This window comes from Schistocerca gregaria, chromosome 11, assembly GCF_023897955.1.
Source record: "Schistocerca gregaria isolate iqSchGreg1 chromosome 11, iqSchGreg1.2, whole genome shotgun sequence".
In the NCBI taxonomy this organism is placed as follows: Eukaryota; Metazoa; Arthropoda; class Insecta; order Orthoptera; family Acrididae; genus Schistocerca; species Schistocerca gregaria.
Window position 1 is genome coordinate 56,809,861 of NC_064930.1, and position 22,306 is coordinate 56,832,166.

The following is a 22,306-nucleotide window of genomic DNA, read 5'->3' on the forward strand; positions in this document are numbered from 1 at the left end:
AAGGCTTTTGATACCATTCCTCACAAGCGACTATTAATCAAATTGCATGCATATGGAGTATCACCTCAGTTGTGTGACTGGATTCAGGATATCCTCTCAGCGAGGTCACAGTTCGTAGTGATGGATGGTAAATCATTGAGTAGAACAGAAGTGATATCTGGCATCCACAAGGTAGTGTCATAGGCCCTCTGCTGCTCCTAATTTATATAAATGATCTAGATGATAATCTGAGCAGCCCGCTTAGATTGTTTGCTGATAACACTGTAATTTACCATCTAGTAAAATCATCAGACGATCAATTCCAATTACAAAATGATCTAGAGAGAATTTCTGTATGGTGCGAGAAGTGACAATTAGCACTAAACAAAGAAAAGTGCGAGGTCATCCAAATGGGTACCAAAAGAAATCCGATAAATTTGGGTATACGATAAATCGCACAAATCTAAGGGCTGTCGATTCGATTCAATACCTAGGAATTACAATTACAAGCAACTTAAATTGGAAAGACCACATAGGTAATATTGTGGGGAAGGCGAAACAAGGATTGCGCTTTGATGGCAGAACACTTACAAGATGCGACAAAACCACTAAAGAGACAACCTACATTACACTTGTCCGTCCTCTGCTGGAATATTGCTGCGCGTTGTGGGATCTTTACGAGGTGGGATTGCTTGAGGACTTCAAAAAAGTGCAAAGAAGGACAGCTGGTTTCGTGTTATCATGCAATAGGGGTTAGAGTGTCACTGATATGAAACTTCCTGGCAGATTAAAACTGTGTGCCGGGCCGAGACTCGAACTTGGGATCTTTGCCTTCCGCGGGCAAGTGCTCTGCCAACTGAGCTAACCAAGCACAACTGACTCCCTGTCCTCAGAGCTTTAATTCCACCACTACCTCGTTTCCTACTTTTTGCAGAAGCTCTCCTGCACTTGGTAGAGCACTTGCCCGCAAAGGGCAAAGGTCCCGAGTTCGAGTCTCGGTCTGGCACACAGTTTTAATCTGCCAGGAAGTTTCATATCAGCGCGCACTCCGCTGCAGAGTGAAAATCTCATTCTGGAAACACCCCCCAGGCTGTGGCTAAGCATGTCTCCGCAATATCCTTTCTTCCAGGAGTGCTAGTTCCGCAAGGTATGCAGGAGAGCTTCTGCGACATTTGGAGGGTAAGAGACGAGGTACTGGCAGAATTAAATCTGTGAGGACAGGGCGTGAGATGTGCTTGAATAGCTCAGTTGTTAGAACACTTGCCAGAGAAAGGCAAAGATTTAGGTGTTCCTTTTTCCTATGCCCCAGTCGAGAGTGGAATGGTAGAGAGGTAGTATGAAAATGGTTCGATGAACCCTCTGCCAGGCCCTTAAGTGTGAATTGGAGAGTAATCATGTAGATGTAGATGTAGACTATTGCAGGGGCTCTCCGGCATTGGAACAGCACCCCAGAATTGGATGTAGTGGAGAAATCCTATACCTCAGGTGATCTTATACATCTTATAATTAAGCTTTCCTCAATACATTTAAGTTTCATCTTTATCTACGATCAGGATGGGAGCTGAATAAATGAATTAAAATTTGTGCCACAGCCGGGACTTGAACAGGGATCTATCCCTGTGGAAGACCCAGGTGTGAGACCTGCCCAATCCACCCAGCCAGTACTTCCTATTCCAGTCGTGTTGTAGGCTTATCGTACCCATCAGAGGCTGGGCCACACGTGAAAACAGCCATGTCGTACACTGGTGCTGTTGCAATCATTGCACAGCTTTTTGTATCGGTACGATTACCAACTGGCCGTCCGCCGGGATGAACGGCCACTACCAGGCTGCGGCCGAGAGCAAAGTAGACCACCCTGTTGCATAACATTCAGCCAAACATAACACGCTTGATTTCAGTGGCTGCTTCATTACAGCTATCTGGATCCTTCCCTCCACCATCAGCCTTTCTGAACTGCTCAGATGGGAGTTACTTTACAGTACATTCTCTGCCCCCAAAAGTATCCCTGTGTCAACCTGTGGTTACCCACTGTCTCCACACCCTCTGCCCAACAGTTTCCTCCCCCTCTGCCCTATCATATCTTCCTTATTCTACTCTCCCATGTGACATTCTCCGCTCCCAAAAGTATCCCGTCAAGCTGTGGTTACATACTGTCCCCACACACTTTGGCCAACAGTTTTCACCCCCTCTGTCATATCACCTCTTTCTTATTCTAGACTTCCACCCTCTTTGTGTGCCACATTCTGCCAGTGCATGCACCGTTCCTTGCTTCTCTCCATTTTTGCTCCCTGCTTTCACTCCCCTCTCCCCACCTCCAATACTCCCAACGTATCGTATGGATCCTGACAGATTACAACGTGAGGTGATGCTTGGAGAGATCTCTATAGCCAAAAGATCTGTAGGATGTCCTGTATTGAGGTTCAAGGACTCCTGCAAATGAGATATGGAGAGCTTTGGAATCGACACAAACAGATGGGAGGCACAGGCTAGCATGAGACTAGAGTGGCGTGACGATATATCATCTGGAATGTCGAAGCATGATGAAGGCTTGTTAGACAGATTAAGGCAAAAAAAGCTTCGCAATGCTACCACTGCTCCTGCCTCAGCAGCCAGGTACACTTGTGACAATTGCGGCAAGAGATGCCATGCTGCCATTGGCTTGACAGGTCATATGAAAAAATGCAACACATAAACACACAGACACTGCAACAATCATCTGCCCAGATGTTGTGGCCAATATACACTCCTGGAAATTGAAATAAGAACACCGTGAATTCATTCTCCCAGGAAGGGGAAACTTTATTGACACATTCCTGGGGTCAGATACATCACATGATCACACTGACAGAACCACAGGCACATAGACACAGGCAACAGAGCATGCACAATGTCGGCACTAGTACAGTGTATATCCACCTTTCGCAGCAATGCAGGCTGCTATTCTCCCATGGAGACGATCGTAGAGATGCTGGATGTAGTCCTGTGGAACGGCTTGCCATGCCATTTCCACCTGGCGCCTCACTTGGACCAGCGTTCGTGCTGGACGTGCAGACCGCGTGAGACGACGCTTCATCCAGTCCCAAACATGCTCAATGGGGGACAGATCCGGAGATCTTGCTAGCCTGGGTAGTTGACTTACACATCTAGAGCACGTTGGGTGGACAGGATACATGCGGACGTGCATTGTCCTGTTGGAACAGCAAGTTCCCTTGCCGGTCTAGGAATGGTAGAACGATGGGTTCGATGACGGTTCGGATGTACCGTGCACTATTCAGTGTCCCCTCGACGATCACCAGAGGTGTACGGCCAGTGTAGGAGATCGCTCCCCACACCATGATGCCGGGTGTTGGACCTGTGTGCCTCGGTCGTATTCAGTCCTGATTGTGGCGCTCACCTGCACGGCGCCAAACACGCATACGACCATCATTGGCACCAAGGCAGAAGCGACTCTCATCGCTGAAGACGACACGTCTCCATTCGTCCCTCCATTCACTCCTGTCGCGACACCACTGGAGGCGGGCTGCACGATGTTGGGGCGTGAGCGGAAGACGGCCTAACGGTGTGTGGGACCGTAGCCCAGCTTCATGGAGACGGTTGCGAATGGTCCTCGCCGATACCCCAGGAGCAACAGTGTCCCTAATTTGCTGGGAAGTGGCGGAGCGGTCCCCTACGGCACTGCGTAGGATCCTACGGTCTTGGCGTGCATCCGTGCGTCGCTGCGGTCCGGTCCCAGGTCGACGGGCACGTGCACCTTCCGCCGACCACTGGCGACAACATCGATGTACTGTGGAGACCCCACGCCCCACGTGTTGAGCAATTCGGCGGCACGTCCACCCGGCCTCCCGCATGCCCACTATACGCCCTCGCTCAAAGTCCGTCAACTGCACATACGGTTCACGTCCACGCTGTCGCGGCATGCTACCAGTGTTAAAGACTGCGATGGAGCTCCGTATGCCTCGGCAAACCGGCTGACACTGACGGCGGCGGTGCACAAATGCTGCGCAGCTAGCGCCATTCGACGGCCAACACCGCGGTTCCTGGTGTGTCCGCTGTGCCGTGCGTGTGATCATTGCTTGTACAGCCCTCTCGCCGTGTCCGGAGTAAGTATGGTGGGTCTGACACACCGGTGTCAATGTGTTCTTTTTTCCATTTCCGGGAGTATATATATATATATAAAACAAAGATGATGTGACTTACCAAACAAAAGCGCTGGCAGGTCGATAGACACACAAACAAACACAAACATACACACAAAGTCATTCCAATCCCGGGAGCGGAAAGACTTACCTTAGGGGGAAAAAAGGACAGGTATACACTTGCACACACACACACACACACACACACACACACACACACATATCCATCCGCACATACACAGACACAAGCAGACGTGTCCTACCTTCTACCTACTTCCTAAAATTCACAAACCCAAACATCCCGGCCGCCCCATTGCAGCTGGTTACCAAGCCCCCACAGAACGTATCTCATCAACACCTTCAACCCATTACATGCAGTCTCCCATCCTTCATCAAAGACACCAACCACTTTCTCGAACCCCTGGAATCCTTACCCAGTCTGTTACCCCCGGAAACCATACTTGTAACCATTGATGCCACTTCCCTATACACAAATATCCCGCATGTCCAGGGCCTCGCTGCGATGGAGCACTTCCTTTCACGCTGATCACCTGCCACCCTACCTAAAACCTCTTTCCTCATCACCTTAGCCAGCTTCATCCTGACCCACAACTTCTTCACTTTTGAAGGCCAGACATAGCAACAATTAAAGGGAACAACCATGGGTACCAGGATGGCCCCCTCGTATGCTAACCTAGTTATGGGTCGCTTAGAGGAAGGCTTCTTGGTTACCCAGGCCTGCCGACCCAAAGTTTGGTACAGATTTATTGATGACATCTTCATGATCTGGACTCACAGTGAAGAACAACTCCAGAATTTGCTTCCAACCTCAACTCCTTTGGTTCCATCAGATTCACCTGGTCATACTCCAAATCCCATGCCACTTTCCTTGACGTTGACCTCCATCTGTCCAATGGCCAGCTTCACACATCCGTCCACATCAAACCCACCAACAAGCAACAGTACCTCCATTATGACACCTGCAACCCATTCCATATCAAACGGTCTCTTCCCTACAGCCTAGGCCTTTGTGGCAAACGAATCTGCTCCAGTCCTGAATCCCTGGACCATTACACCAACAACCTGAAAACAGCTTTCGCATCCCGCAACTACCCTCCCGACCTGGTACAGAAGCAGAGAACCAGAGCCACTTCCTCATCCCCTCAAACCCAGAACCTCTCACAGAAGAACCCCAAAAGTGCCCCACTTGTGACAGGATACTTCGCGTGTCTGGATCAGACTCTGAATGTGTCTCTCCAGCAGGGATACGACTTCCTAAAATCCTGCCCCAAAATGAGATCCATCCTTCATGAAATCCTCCCCACTCCACCAAGAGAGTCTTTCCGCCGTCCACCTAACCTTCGTAACCTCTTGGTTCATCCCTATGAAATCCCCAAACCACCTTACCTACCCTCTGGCTCCTACCCTTGCAACCGCTCCCGGTGTAAAATCTGTCCTATGCACCCTCCCACCACCACCTACTCCAGTCCTGTAACCCGGAAGGTGTATACGATCAAAGGCAGAGCCACGTGTGAAAGGACCCACGTGATTTAACAACTGACCTGCCTATACTGTGAAGCTTTCCATGTGGGAATGACCAGCAACAAACTGTCCATTCGCGTGAATGGACACAGGCATACAGTGTTTGTTGGTAATGAGGATCACCCTGTGGCTAAACATGCCAGGGTGCACAGCCAGCACATCTTGGCACAGTGTTACACCGTCCGGGTTATCTGGATACTTCCCACCAACACCAACCTATACGAACTCCGGAGATGGGAACTTGCCCTTCAATATATCCTCTCTTCTCGTTATCCACCAGGCCTCAATCTCCGCTAATTTCAAGTTGCCGCCGCTCATACCTCACCTGTCATTCAACATCATCTTTGCCTCTGTACTTCCGCCTCGACTGATATCTCTGCCCAAACTCTTTGCCTTTAAATATGTCTGCTTGTGTCTGTATGTGTGTGTGTGTGTGTGTGTGTGTGTGTGTGTGTGTGTGTGTGTGTGTGCGAGTGTATACCTATCCTTTTTCCCCCTAAGGTAAGTCTTTCCGCTCCCAGGATTGGAATGACTCCTTACCCTCTCCCTTAAAACCCACATCCTTTCGTCTTTCCCTCTCCTTCCCTCTTTCCTGACGAAGCAACGGTGGGTTTCGAAAGCTCGAAATTTTGTGGGTGTGTTTGTGTGTTTTTTTTTTATTGTGCCTATCTACCAGCGCTTTCCCGCTTGGTAAGTCAATATTGTGTGTGTGCGCGCGCTCGCCTCTTGGGTGTCTAGTGCCTGCACACACTGCCAGACAATGCACCTCTCTCGTACGCTGCGAACCCTTCCCCTTCCCTGCCCGCTGACTACAGGCAAGTCACTTTCAAGTAAAATGTCTCCCCTGTACTGGAATACACATAATGGACGTACGAGTACAAGTTGTAGACACACGGCTGACGACATATGCAAGAAGTTCGGGTATGGCTGTGAGTCATGGCCACATAGGCAATGGAAGATGACCCGTCACAATATCCGGGAATTTCGGCTTTGAGTAAGTGTCCGGCAGAAATTTTTATTGTCGTCGTTCTGTTATACAGCCGACGGTTGTCCGTATTTGCCACTGCGAATACATTTAGGCCGTCCGCCCACAGCACGGCAACTGAAAAGCAACACGACGGGTGGGCAACGTCTGGTTGCAGACTGGGTCGCAACACAGTTCCAAATATGGTGCAGCTCTGCAGTGAGGAACTGCAGTTGCCGTTTTTGAGCGTGGAGGGGTAGCAGTACTGTTTGTTTTACCCGAGCATCTTTTGGTTACGCAGGACACGTTGAGTACAGATTCGGGCGGAAGAAGATGTGGCCGTCTGTTGTTATTACTTACGGATGAAAAAAAGAAGGAAAAATTCTGGGTTAATTCATACATTCACAGAAACATAAACTGCAGGCTGTTTGTAACAGCAAAGGATATGCAACAGACAGATGTTATCAGAGCTGTTTCTGTTCTGCACAATTATGCATGCAGACATGAAGGTGTAGAATATGCGCGAACACATTTTCAAGAAATCGTGATCCCGCTAATGATGCTGCAGTATTTGAAGCAAATCATAGCATTTCAATTTGTGTCAGTTCATCAGCAATTGCATTAACAAATCATTTAGCAAATGATTTTTTAACCGCACATGCTTCTCTTCCATGGCTCTGCCCTGCCCTGCCCTGCTCTGGCAATGGAACTACTGTACTTGAATGTTCATGTTGACTACAGTTAAATTCTGTGAATGAATAAAACCTACATTCCTGAGTATGGCGATGACGAATACACGCTTCCAATGTGCGTTCACCGCGATGTCGCCAAACACGGATGCGACCATCGTGATGCTATAAACAGAACCTGGATTCATCCGAAAAAATGACGTTTTGCCATTCGTGCACCCAGGTTCGTCGTCGAGTACTCCATCGCAGGCGCTCCCGTGTGTGATGCAGCGTCAAGGGTAACCGCAGCCACGGTCTCCGAGCTGATAGTCCGTGCTGTTGCAAACGTCGTCGAACTGTTCGTGCAGATGGTTGTTGTCTTGCAAACGTCCCCATCTGTTGACTCAGGGATCGAGACGTGGCTGCACGATCCGTTACAGCCGTGTGGATAAGATGCCTGTCATCTTGACTGCTAGCGATACGAGGCCCTTGGGGTCCAGCACGACGTTGCGTATTACCCTTCTGAACCCACCGATTCCATATTCTGTTAACAGGCATTGGATCTCGACCAACGCGAGCAGCAATGTCACGATACGATATACCGCAATCGCGGTGGGCTACAATCCAACCTTTATCAAAGTCGGAAACGTGATGGTACGCATTTCTCCTCCTTACACGAGGCATCACAACATCGTTTCACCAGGCAACGCCGGTCAACTGCTGTTTGTGTATTAGAAATCGGTTGGAAACTGTCCTCATGTCAGCACGTTGTAGGTGTCGCCACCGGTGCCAACCTTGCGTGAATGCTCTGACAAGCTAATGATTTGCACATGAGAACATCTTCTTCCTGTCGGTTAAATTTCGCGTCTGTAGCACGTCATCTTCGTGGTGTAGCAATTTTAATGTCCAGTAGTGTATATATAGACGCGCGCACATACACACACGTACATGATTTTAATAAAGTCATACTTTTCTGACATCTCAAATGGATCGTCTTGCACATTCCTAGTGTCCTCCAACTTGACAGAGGGGGGAAAAAAGTTTAGTTTTTTCACGTTTGGGACAACTAGGTGTTCAGCTAACCATTTATTGTTTCTGAGTACTGTATACTGTTTCCACTGTGCAAGATATTGTGTGGCGCAGTGTGCGGCGACAGAGGAGATCGTGAACACTGCAATAACACACGATGTTGTCTGCATTTGTTTGCTATCTGTGGTTTTTTGTTGCAGTAAAAGCTCGGCAGAGCACCTTTATACAGGTGACAGATGTAGGGCAACAATGGAATGTGTTGACAGAGCTGAAAAGTGGCACACACAGTCCTACGTCGCTTGTCTTTCTTGGGTGCAGTCTATGTGATGTAGAGGCTATGTCGCTCATCTTGAAGCTCGTCCTTGTCAGTGTAATGAGGCATAGTAGTGCAGTTAAAATGAGAGCACCATTGTGTGGAGAACGAGTGCAGAGACACGGTTCGTCTGCCTTGCAGGACGGTGACTGCTCCGCTGCTGGTGAGGCCGTACAAGACGTGGTCCAACTTCTGGGGCGCCCTCACCTCCGACGGCTTCTACGCTCGCTCCACGGACTACATGGACATCATCAACAACGACAGGCGGTGAGTACCGCAGAAGCGTGCCTGTAGCGGCCGCAGTTGTACGCCTACGTGCCACATTTAACTGCAGTGCTCGAATTATCGCTGACCTGACCCAAGTTCTGTACATATTTCAACACTTTCTTGGCTGTGCTTCGCAAAATGTTTATTGTATGAAAATGAAAATTTTCAGAGAGACAGAATGTCTGTCCAGTAGTACATCTACACCTACATTTATACTCCGCAGGCCACCCAACGGTGTGTGGCGGAGGGCACTTTACGTGCCACTGTCATTTACCTCCCTTTTCTGTTCCAGTCGCGTACGGTTCGCGGGAAGAACGACTGTCTGAAAGCCTCCGTGCGCGCTCGAATCTCTCTAATTTTACATTCATGATCTCCTCGGGAGGTATAAGTAGGGGGAAGCAATATATTCGACACCTCATTCAGAAACGCGCCCTCTCGAAACCTGGGCAGCGATGCAGAGCGCCTCTCTTGCAGAGTCTGCCACTCGAGTTTGCTAAACATCTCCGTAACGCTATCGCGCTTACCAAATAACCCTGTGACGAAACGCGCCACTCTTCTTTGGATCTTCTCTATCTCTTCCGTCAACCCGACCTGGTACGGATCCCACACTAATGAGCAATACTCGAGTATAGGTCGAAGGAGTGTTTTGGAAGCCACCTCCTTTGTTGATGTACTACATTTTCTAAGCACTCTCCCAGTGAATCTCAACCAGGTACCCACCTTACCGACAATTAATTTTATACGATCATTCCACTTCAAATCGTTCCGCACGCATACTCCCAGATATTTTACAGAAGTAACCGCTACCAGTGTTTGTTCCGCTATCATATAATCATACAATGAAGGATCCTTCTTTCTATGTATTCGCAATACATTACATTTGTCTATGTTAAGGGTCAGTTGCCACTCCCTGCACCAAGTGCCTATCCGCTGCAGATCTTCCTGCATTTCGCTACAATTTCCTAATGCTGCAACTTCTCTGTATACTACAGCATCATCCGCGAAAGGCCGCACAGAACTTCCAACACTATCTACTAGGTCATTTACATATATTGTGAAAAGCAATGGTCCCATAACACTCCCCTGTGGCATGCCAGAGGTTACTTTAACGTCTGTACACGTTTCTCCACTGAGAAAAACATACTGTGTTCTGTTTTCTGAAAACTCTTCAATCCAGCCACCCAGCTGGTCTGATATTCCGTAGGCTCTTACGTTGTTTGTCAGGCGACAGTGCGGAACTGTATCGAACGCCTTCCGGAAGTCAAGGAAAATGGCATCTACCTGGGAGTCTGTATCTAATGTTTTCTGGCTCTCAAGAACAAATAAAGCGAGTTGGGTCTCACTGATCGCTGTTTCTGGAGTCCGTGTTGATTCCTACTGAGTAGATTTTGGCTTTCCAGAAATGACATGATACGTGAGCAAAAACTTCTACGACAGATCGACGTCAGAGATGTAGGTCTATAGTTCTGCGCATCTGCTCGACGACCCTTCTAGAAGACTGGGACTACCTGTGCTCTTTTTCCAATCATTTGGAACCTTCCGTTCCTCTAGAGACTTGCGGTACACGGCTGTTAGAAGGGCGGCAAGTTCTTTCTCGTACTCTGTGTAGAATCGAATTGGTATCCCGTCAGGTCCAGTGGACACTCCTCTGTTGACCTTGGGTAACTTGTAGGAGGTAAAATTCTTCGAGGAGCAGTCACAAAAATAATGTTATGTAATGAATTTTTGTAACTTCCCTCATCGTTGTTGATGCTAGCATCTCAAGCATTCCCAAGCAGCCTTTGCGGTTGCTAAGTGAGGACGCAGACACAGTTTAGCGCTGCAGAATGCGGCTTCTCTGATCGACTGTTCCGCAACAATACGGGGGTCGTTTGGGCGCCGGCTCACGGCACTAGATGCGCTGAAACGTTTTACGCATGCGCGGAGCGAGCTTTGTCGACCAGTCACAGCACACGCTGGCACGTATGCGGCCCTAGGCATCATGAAATGTTCAAGTTGCCTCGTCAGTGCACTACCTGTTTCATGAGTCGATTTTTGACCTTCAAGTTGTTTTCATTCATCTCTAAACCAAAGACTAATGATACGTGGGGGGGGGGGGGGGGAGTCATTGGGAACAGATCAGGGGTCCGCCATGTATTTTCGACTGAAGAAGGGGTCCACCAACTCAAAAGGTTGGGAAGCGCCGATGGGAAATGCCGAGCGCTGGAGGGGAGTGATGTTCTAAACTGAAGCCTACGCTCACATTTTTTTGTAAATGTTAACTGCGGCCACTTCATGCCCGCATTTGCATGGTGATCATTTAATAAGATCTGTCACATCTGCTTTGGCTAGTATCTAAAAAGAATTCTGCTGAAAATGCAATGATTTATTTTTGCCTGGCTTGTTGATTGTAACTTTCGGGGAAATGTCAGGAGCGGCGAATTTTGAATAAAACTTACGCATTACTGTTGTTACTGTGTTATAATGTGCTTCTTTTACCAAAACTCGGCAGAGTTCACACAGTCTCATCTCAGAAACTTCTTGTGCAGACCCAGTTGCGAGAGAATTATGAAAAAGTGGTTTATTAAGTGGGGAACTGAGGAAAAGTAAGGTCAGCATCTTATGAAACAGTATATCCTTGGTACAGGGCCTCTCATAAAAAGTCTGTAATTAGTGGAATAACACGGTAGATAGAAATTTTACATAGTAACAGTGTGGTAAAATATTCTCCGCTTTGTATGCTATCATTTGCCACAATACAAAATTGTTAAGGCTTTCGTTGCCACTTGACAAACTGCCTATTGGCTTCTGTCTCGGGTTCTTCGGCCGAGGTTCATCTAATGATTTTGCTGAGGTTTCGCCAGCACGAGTGGCTGGCATTGTCAAAGCCTCACCCTCCATTGCCGGTGGTGAACTGGAGCCGAGCTCGCGGCCGCAGACTATACACGGTGTTACAAAAAGGTATGGCCAAACTTTCAGGAAACATTCCTCACGCACAAATAAAGAAAATATGTTATGTGGACATGTGTCCGGAAACGCTTAATTTCCGTGTTAGAGCTCATTTTAGTTTCTTCCACCTACGCTCAATGGAGCACGTTATCGTGATTTCATACGGGATACTCTACCTGTGCTGCTAGAACATGTGTCTTTACAAGTAAGACACAACATGTGGTTCGTGCACGATGGAGCTCCTGCACATTTCAGTCGAAGTGTTCGTACGCTTCTCAACAACAGATTCGGTGACCGAAGGATTGGTAGAGGCGGACCAATTCCGTGGCCTCCACGCTCTCCTGACCTCAACCCTCTTGACTTTCATTTAAGGCAGCATTTGAAAGCTCTTGTCTACGCAACCCCGGTACCAAATGTAGAGACCCTTCGTGCTCGTATTGTGGACGGCTGTGATACAATACGCCATTCTCCAGGGCTGCATCAGGGATTCCGTGCGACGGAGGGTGGATGCAGGTATCCTCGCTAACGGAGGAAATTTTGAACATTTCCTGTAACAGAGTGTTTGAAGTCACTCTGGTACGTTCTGTTGCTGTGTGTTTCCATTCTATGATTAATGTGATTTGAAGAGAAGTAATAAAATGACCTCTAACATGGAAAGTAAGCGTTTCCGGACACATGTCCACATAACATCTTTTCTTTATTTGTGTGTGAGGAATGTTTCCTGAAATTTTGGCCGTACCTTTTTGTAACACCCTATATGTGCCTGGCGCGCCAACGTCCGAGGGCTTCTGCGCGGTCGTTTCCGGTTCGGTTCTGCTGTTGCTACCTGAGACGGTTATTCGCTGCAGTACGAGGAGCCACGATCCGTTTACCTTAAGGCTTTCCTCTTTCTTGGTTCAAATGGCTCTGAGCACTATGGGACTCAACTGCTGTGGTCATTAGTCCCCTAGAACTTAGAACTACTTAAACCTAACTAACCTAAGCACATCACACACATCCATGCCCGAGGCAGGATTCGAACCTGCGACCGTAGCAGTTGCACGGTTCCGGACTGCGCGCCTAGAACCGCGAGACCGCCGCGGCCGGCTTTCCTCTTTCTTGTTGCAACTGTTGGCGTGTGTCATTTTCATTCATCTACATCTATGAGATGTGTTCAAATGAAACCTGGCCAGTGCGTCTACCTTTACCTCACACATAAGGTGGCACAACGTAACTGCGGGTATAATGGCGCCATCTATTGGTGGAGAGACTGACATTTGATGCTGCAGAACGCCAGTGTGGTTTCACGCCGAACAGAAGGTGGTCACACAAGTTATCGTCCACTACCAGACGTGCAGACGAGTAAGCGGGAATAATGAGTGATTCAATTTTTGGCGGCGGAGGGAGTTGGAGGCTGTGAAATGTATCGACGGATGAAGGCGTTCGAGTGTTGTGGAACGACGCAAATGATTCCTCGAGCGGTGCGAGTGACTGGAAGACGATGCTCGTACCGGACAGGCTCATCGTGCCGTCAAGCCGGAAATGGCTGCGGAAGTGAATGCTTTGGTCTCGGACGACCGCAGAATCGCTGTGGACGAGATCCGTCGATTACTGAACATCAGCGTGTGCAGTGGGTTCCCCAGCCACTGACTGCCGGACACCGCAGTACTCGAATGGCGCTGTCTTTGAGTCATCTGCCATGTTACCGTGATATTGTCACAGGTGACGAAACATGGTGTCGCCATTTTGAACCGTGTAGTGTTTAATAAAAAAGAGAAGAAAATGGTTGAAAATGTGGGAAGAAATGATGAATAGAAAGGTTTTTTTTAAAAATCATTAATGACCTTGAAAAAGGGAAAAAATAAAATCCAAATCTGACTTCGTATTACAGAAAAGCTATCGGACTTCGTGATTCGGAAAAGCTATTGTTGGAGTGGTCCTTGTGGCGTTTCTGAGCAAAAGTCAAACCAATTTCGACTACAAAAGAGAACAGAGAATAACAAAATGTGATTAACACGGGAAATGGCGTAGATAAGAGTACATTCATTACCATGTTAATATGTCTTCTCTTGTGTGGCGCTCAAGTCTTGTTCTCCAACAATCTCCTGCTTGATTTCTGCATGGAGAAGTCGTAGCTGCTCCAAAATCTTGCAGTAAATTTCATCGCGCCCAGCAATTACTAATGTCTACCAATGAATATCATCTTGATGTTGAATGCAATGTATTTTACGGCTGCTTCCATCCTACAAATTTCACGCAAGCTTCCACAATGCTATATGTCTGCACATCAATAAGTTTTTGCGTCTGAATCATACCAAGACTAGCGAATAAGTCAAGTTAAGCTTCCGCTCTCAAAAGACAATAGCGGGTAGAAAACAAAAAGAGTCACAATTTTTGTACCTTCATTTTCTTATAAATATTTTCTCTGCCGTCGAGCGCTCATACAGCTGCGACGGTATAATTTATATCTGAGGGAACGAGTGCAGCGCGGCGAAAAGTCCCGCTTCAACCGGAAAGCAAGCGTCAGAGCAAGCTGTGGAGACGTGCGACTTCACCACCTCCAAAGAAATCAAAGGTCGTTCGCACCAGTTCTGGTAATGTCACGATGTCCCGCTTTATAGAGCAGACAGGCCATCGAGTCAGAATGCCGAAGCACGTTGTCCAGTGGCGTGTTATCCTCTTGCACAATAATGCCCGATGCGGTGAAGACGACACTGCAGCAGCTTCGGTGGGAAACGCTGGAATATCCACCGTACAGTCCCGACCTCTAGCAGGGTGACTCTCATGCATTTGGACCTGTAAAACAAGCTATTCAGACATAAGTTCGCAACGGAGAACAAAGTGTGTGATTGGTTCCAGAACTGGATCCAAAAGCAGCCTACTAGCTTTTTCAAGGATGGAATCGACCGGCTAGTGTTGCAAAGGGGTAAATGAGCCAACAGTTTTGGTGGCTATTTTTGTGTATGTGTACCGTGTATAACCACATTTTTGAATTAATGAACTCGATACCGTTACTTTACTCATTTGAATGCCCCTTACAAATTAACCGGGTATACCTCCTAACAATCAGATGCATTGTCTGTGGTGTGTCAGCAGATATTTTCAGCTTCATTTTTGCAATGTTACCTGGAATCACCACAACTCGCACACCTTTATGGGATACTCATTGTCAACGGAAAGCGTTGGTTTCTTTTTCTGTTACAACCAAAATGATTTTGAAAGTGAAATTTTATGTTCCCATTCAATAGAGTGATACCAAATTGTTTCATCAATGCATATTAACAGGGGTATTAACAGGGACAGTAAAACACGAAGAATAACCAGTATTCCTGCAATGACAGAGTCGTTGCCCTGGCCTACACTGACTGCTCGTGCCATGCACCACCGTAGCTCAGTCACTGCTGAAATACCTGTTATTCATATATTTTACTGTTCCTGTTAGTACAGATGAATTTTTAAAAAAAATATCGCACTAGAATAATTTAGAACCACTCTATTAAATGAGCACATAAAATTCTGGGACGCTTTCTGTGTACATTGGGTGTTGCATGAAAGATCTGATGAGAAGTATTTGTTCAGGCTGAGTGAAGCAGCACATTGCAAAAAAAAAAAAAAAAAAAAAAAAAAAAAAAAAAAAAAAAAAAAAAAAAAAAACTGCAAATAGCTGCCAAGACAGTAGAGAAAAGGCACATAACAATATTAGGAGGGAGAAGGAGCAAACGAAAGCGCTGTCATGTTGATAGACTACACACACACACACACACACACACACACACACACACACACACACACATCCATCCGCACATACACAGACACAAACAGACATTTGTAAACGCACGACATCTCTGCCCAAACTCATCGCGTTTACAAATGTCTACTTGTGACCGTGTATGTGCGGATGTGTGTGTGTGTGTGTGCGCGCGAGTGTATACCTGTCGTTTTTCCCCCCCCTAAGGTAAGTCTTTCCGCTCCCGGGATTGGAATGACTGCATACCCTCTCCCTTAAAACCCACATCCTTTCGTCTTTCCCTCTCCTTCCCTCTTTCCTGACGAAGCAACCGTTGGTTGCGAAAGCTCGAATTTTGTGTGTGTTTTGTATCCTTCAACCTGCCAGCGCTTTCGTTTGGTAAGTCACATCATCATTGTTTTTAAATATATTTTCCCATGTGGAATGTTCTCTCTCTCTCTCTCTCTCTCTCTCTCTCTCTCTCTCTCTCTCTCTTATATATATATATATATATATATATATATATATATATATATCCACAGGGTGTTTCAAAAATGACCGGTATATTTGAAACGGCAATACAAACTAAACGATCCGCGATAGAAATACACCGTTTGTTGCAATATGCTTGGGACAACAGTACATTTTCAGGCAGACAAACTTTCGAAATTACAGTAGTTACAATTGTCAACAACAGATGGCGCTGCAGTCTGGGAAACTCTATAGTACGATATTTTCCACATATCCACCATGCGTAGCAATAATATGGCGTAGTCTCTGAATGAAATTACCCAAAACCTTTGACAACGTGTCTGGCGGAATGGCTTCACATGCAGATGAGATGTACTGATTCAGCTGTTCAATTGTTTCTGGATTCTGGCGGTACACCTGGTCTTTCAAGTGTTTCCACAGAAAGAAGTCACAGGGGTTCATGTCTGGCGAATAGGGAGGCCAATCCACGCCGCCTCCTGTATGTTTCGGATACCCCAAAGCAATCACACGATCATCGAAATATTCATTCAGGAAATTAAAGACGTCGGCCGTGCGATGTGGCCGGGCACCATCTTGCATAAACCACGTGGTGTTCGCAGTGTCGTCTAAGGCAGCTTGTACCGCCACAAATTCACGAAAAATGTCCAGATAGCGTAATGCAGTAATCGTTTCGGATCTGAAAAATGGGCCAATCATTCCTTTGGAAGAAATGGCGGCCCAGACCAGTACTTTTTGAGGATGCAGGGACGATGGGACTGCAACATGGGGCTTTTCGGTTCCCCATATGCGCCAGTTCTGTTTATTGACGAAGCCGTCCACGTAAAAATAAGCTTCGTCAGTAAACCAAATGCTGCCCACATGCATATCGCCGTCATCAATCCTGTGCACTATATCGTTAGCGAATGTCTCTCGTGCAGCAATGGTAGCGGCGCAGAGGGTTTGCTGCATTTGAATTTTGTATGGATAGAGGTGTAAACTCTGGCGCATGAGACGATACGTGGACGTTGGCGTCATTTGGACCACAGCTGCAACACGGCGAACGGAAACCCGAGGCCGCTGTTGGATCACCTGCTGCACTAGCTGTGCGTTGCCCTCTGTGGTCGGTCGCTCTACCTTTCCAGCACGTTCATCTGTCACATTCCCAGTCCGTTGAAATTTTTCTAACAGATCCTTGATTGTGTCGCTTTTCAGTCCTTTGGTTACATTAAACCTCCGTTGAAAACTTCGTCTTGTTGCAACAACACTGTGTTCTAGACGGTGGAATTCCAACACCAGAAAAATCCTCTGTTTTAAGGAATAAACCATGTTGTCCACAGCACACTTGCACGCTGTGAACAGCACACGCTTACAGCAGAAAGACGACGTACAGAATGGCGCACCCACAGACTGCGTTGTCTTCTATATCTTTCACATCACTTGCAGCGCCATCTGTTGTTGAAAATTGTAACTACTGTAATTTCGAAAGTTTGTCCGCCTGAAAATGTACTGTTGTCCCAAGCATATTGCAACAAACGGTGTATTTCTATCGCTGCTCGTTTAGTTTTTATTGCCGTTTCAAATATACCGGTCATTTTTGAAACACCCTATATATATATATATATATATATATATATATATATATATATATATATATATATATATATATAACTGTGTGTGGAGTGGGGGTCCCCCACTTTGTGTACTCTTCAACCTGGAGTTGATTAAACAATTACAAACTTCATTCATAGCTGGTGGCTGCAGGAAGGAGAAGAAAAATCCTCAGGTGAAAGCAGGTACATGCGATCTAGGCACATAGCCATTGAATATTTTGATCCACGCCCCTCCGTGCCCAGTTCTGTTCTGTAAGTGATTTTATGTTTTGAAGAATGCAGAGAAATATCGTTTGAACCCCCCATGTTGACTAGTGTATTTGAGGGTGTAATTTAGTTTGGTTAAGATTTACTGACTGCCATCGTTTTGGGTACAGAACTGTAGAGCAATGCAGCTGAAAGTGTAGGGTATCAAACCTATCCGTTTAAAGCTACCAGTATTTGTACAAGAAGAACATAAATGCAGAAGTGTAAAACTGTAATGCGTGAAAATCCACAAATGCAGTCTTTTAATCTGAGAAACTATCCACGAAGCTGATTCAGGCACAAGTGATTGTTAGGCTATTGCCAGTGATTATGCTCCATAAGCTTGCTCTGATGAAAGCTTCAAATAAACTTGCAGGGAGTACAATTCTTCTGAAGTTTTAGCATCTAGATATTGGCATGTCTACTGTGTACATATATTTTCCACAATGTCTGTTGTTACACTTCCTCCATGACAGAATGATCCGTGACTAATGGTGATATTTCAGCTGTGCAGAGTGTTACTAGGAGAATGAGTCTTTGGTACAGGCTTACTTATCTTTGATGAAGAAGGGCTTTTATTATAAATAGTGCAGAAGACCATAGGCTTTATGCAGTTTCTCCACACAAGTTTAATTCCACACTTCATCATTGGAGTATTCGCAATAATTTCTTGTGAGTACTTGAAGTGTTGAACCTGTGCGATGCTCTTCCCAAATCTTCGTGCTTCAGCTCACGTACTTTGACTTCTCATAACGGATTTGAAGGCGAGTTTTGACAGATCCCACGAAGCTTCTCTAGGGCGTGTTTGGCTTCAGTGATAGTTCTAGTTATTATCGTTGGATATCAACAAAAGCATGAACCATGGACCTTGCCGTTGGTGGGGAGGCTTCCGTGCCTCAGTGACACAGATGGCCGCACCGTAGGTGCAACCACAACGGAGGGGTGTCTGTTGAGAGGCCAGACAAACGTGTGGTTCCTGAAGAGGGGCAGCAGCCTTTTCAGTAGTTGCAAGGGGCAACAGTCTGGATGATTCACTGATCTGGCCTTGTAACACTAACCAAAACGGCCTTGCTCTGCTGGTACTGCGAACGAGGGCATGCAGCTTTATGGTTGTATTGTAATTCTGTCAGAGAGAGCAAAAGACTTGGAAGAGCAGTTAAACGGAATGGACAGTATCATGAAAGGAGGATATAAGATGAACATCAACAAAAGGAAAACGAGAATAATGGAATGTAGTCGAATTAAGTCGGGTGATGCTGAGGGAATTAGATTAGGAAATGAGACAAAGTAGTAAAGGAGGCCGGCCGCGGTGGTCTAGCGGTTCTACGCGCTCAGTGAGGAACCGCGGGACTGCTACGGTCGCAGATTCGAATCCTGCCTCGGGCATGGATGTGTGTGATGTCCTTAGGTTAGTTAGGTTTAAGTGGTTCTACGTTCTAGGGGACTGATGACCAAAGATGTTAAGTCCCATAGTGCTCAGAGCCATTTGAACCATTTTAGTAAAGGAGTTTTGCTATTTGGGGAGCAAAATAACTGATGATGGTCGAAGTTGAGAAGATGTAAAATGTAGACTGGCAATGGCAAGGAAAGCGTTTCTGAAGAAGAGAAATTTGTTAACATCGAGTGTAGATTTAAGTATCAGGAAGGTATTGAAGAGAATTGGGGAGAAGAGGCGTTTGTGGCACAACTTGACGAGAAGAAGGGACCGGTTGGTAGGGCATGTTCTGAGGCATCAAGGGATCACCAATTTAGCATTGGAGGGTAGCGTGTAGGGTAAAAATCGTAGAGAGAGACCAAGAGATGAATACGCTAAGCAGATTCAGAAGGATGTAGGTTGCAGTAGGTACTGGGAGATGAAGAAGCTTGCACAGGATAGAGTAGCATGGAGAGCTGCATCAAACCAGTCTCAGGACTGAAGACCACAACAATATCAACAAACGCAAGATATTACATATTAATCATTTAACTTTTTTGTTCCCCTATTTAAGCCAAGTATTTGTTTCTGCCATATTTTCATGATCTTATCTACCAATGCATTGAAAAGGAGTCGAGATAACCAATCAGCTTTTCTTACATGCTTCTTATGTCAAACTAGGCTCCCACCTGGCTGCTAATCTTTGCACGGGCAACACGAAGTATCTACAGCCAGACAACTTGTCTGGCATAGTGATACTTTTGTTTACATGCCACTGTTAAGAATTATGACTGAATTCAGTTAACACCGTCACTTTCATATAACATAAAGAATTTGAGTAGAGCATGCCAGGAAATGTCTCAGGAGGCACAGTTGTTTTCTGTTCCATACGTAATTGGCATTTGGAGTGACACTGCGTAGCAATGACGGCAGCCGTCTACATCTACATCTAGATGATTACTCTGCAATTCACATTTAAGTGCTTGGCAGAGGGTTCATCGAACCACAATCATACTATCTCTCTACCATTCCACTCCCGAACAGCGCGCGGGAAAAACGAACACCTAAACCTTTCTGTTCGAGCTCTGATTTCTCTTATTTTATTTTGATGATCATTCTTACCTATGTAGGTTGGGCTCAACAAAATATTTTCGCATTCGGAAGAGAAAGTTGGTGACTGAAATTTCGTAAATAGATCTCGCCGCGAAGGAAAACGTCTTTGCTTTAATGACTTCCATCCCATCTCGCGTATCATATCTGCCACACTCTCTCCCCTATTACGTGTTAATACAAAACGAGCTGGCCTTTTTTGCACCCTTTCGATGTCCTCCGTCAGTCCCACCTGGTAAGGATCCCACACCGCACAGCAATATTCTAACAAAGGACGCACGAGTGTAGTGTAAGCTGTCTCTTTAGTGGACTTGTTGCATCTTCTAAGTGTCCTGCCAATGAAACGCAAACTTTGGTTCGCCTTCCCGACAATATTATCTATGTGGTCCTTCCAACTGAAGTTGTTCGTAATTTTAACACCCAGGTACTTAGTTGAATTGACAGCCTTGAGAATTGTACTATTTATCGAGTAATCGAATTCCAACGGATTTCTTTTGGAACTCATGTGGATCATCTCACACTTTTCGCTATTTAGCGTCAACTGCAACCTGACACACCATACAGCAATCTTTTCTAAATCGCTTTGCAGCTGATACTGGTCTTCGGATGACCTTACTAGACGGTAAATTACAGCATCATCTGCGAACAGCCTAAGAGAACTGCTCAGATTGTCACCCAGGTGAGATCAGGAACAGCAGAGGTCCCAGGACACTTCCCTGATACCACTTCAGTTTTACTCGATGAGTTGCCATCTATTACTACAAACTGCGACCTTCCTGACAGGAAATAACGAATCCAGTCTCACAACTGAGACTATACCCCATAAGCCCGCAGCTTGATTAGAAGTCGCTTGTGAGGAACAGTGTCAAAAGCTTTCCGGAGCTGTGAGCTACTGCTCAGCACAGCCCACGTAACTGGAGTACCATTTTGGTCCGAGCTACATTTTCTGTGTGACTTTTTCCTGAATTCGCCTTAAACGTTAACTCTGTGCCAAAAATCGCAGTTAGTAAATCAGTATCTGATACATCCAGCAAGGCAGATCACTTAGTAAGTCAGTGGTAGCTCACACAAGCCTCCTGTTCGTAGTAAATATTCCGGTCTGCTGCTACAGTCGGATGGCCTTTGGCTGTACGCATGATTACAGGGAGTTCTGACTTTCACTGCTAGATGGGAATGGCAGAGTTTTCGCAGGGAAGTCGACTTTAATTCATCGTAGTTTTGCCATTTTGCATCAAATATTTATGTTGTAGTTGTGTTGTTGTCTTCAGTCCTGAGACTGGTTGATGCAGCTCTCCATGCTACTCTATCCTGTGCAACCTTCTTCATCTCCCAGTACTTACTGCAGCCTACATCCTTATGAATCTGCGTAGTATATTCATCTCTTGGTCTCCCTCTACGAGTTTTACCCTCCAAGCTGCCATCTAATACTAAATTGGTGATCCCTCGATGCCTCAGAACATGTCCTACCAACCGATCCCTTCTTCTAGTCAAGTTGTGCCACAAGGTCCTCTTCTCCCCAATTCTGTTCAATACCTCCTCATTATTTATGTGATCTACCCATATAATCTTAAGCATTCTTCTGTAGCACCACATTTCGAATGCTTCTATTCTCTTCTTGTCCAAAATATTTATCGTCCATGTTTCACTTCCATACATGGCTACACTCCATACAAAGACTTCCAGAAACGACTTCCTGACACTTAAATCTATACTCGATGTTAACAAATTTCTCTTCTTCAGAAACGCTTTCCTTGCCATTGCCAGTCTACATTTTATATCCTCTCTACTTCGACCATCCCCAAATAGCAAAACTCCTTTACTACTTTAAGCGTCTCATTTCCTAATCTAATTCCCTCTGCATCACCCGACTTAATTAGACTACATTCCATTAGCGTCGTTTTGCTCTTGTTGATGTTCATCGTA

The 22,306-nt window shown here is 46.2% G+C and overlaps 1 protein-coding gene across 3 annotated transcripts in view; it reads left to right on the forward strand.

Moving 5' to 3' along the window:
* The window catches only part of LOC126295284 (procollagen-lysine,2-oxoglutarate 5-dioxygenase), a 508,510-nt gene that overhangs the window by 298,420 nt on the left and 187,784 nt on the right, over positions 1-22,306 (forward strand). For all 3 annotated transcript variants that reach the window (XM_049987713.1, XM_049987714.1, XM_049987715.1), the window contains one exon: positions 8,773-8,898. In XM_049987713.1, coding sequence (XP_049843670.1) covers positions 8,773-8,898 — 126 coding nt within the window. The remainder of the gene's footprint in view (positions 1-8,772; positions 8,899-22,306) is intronic.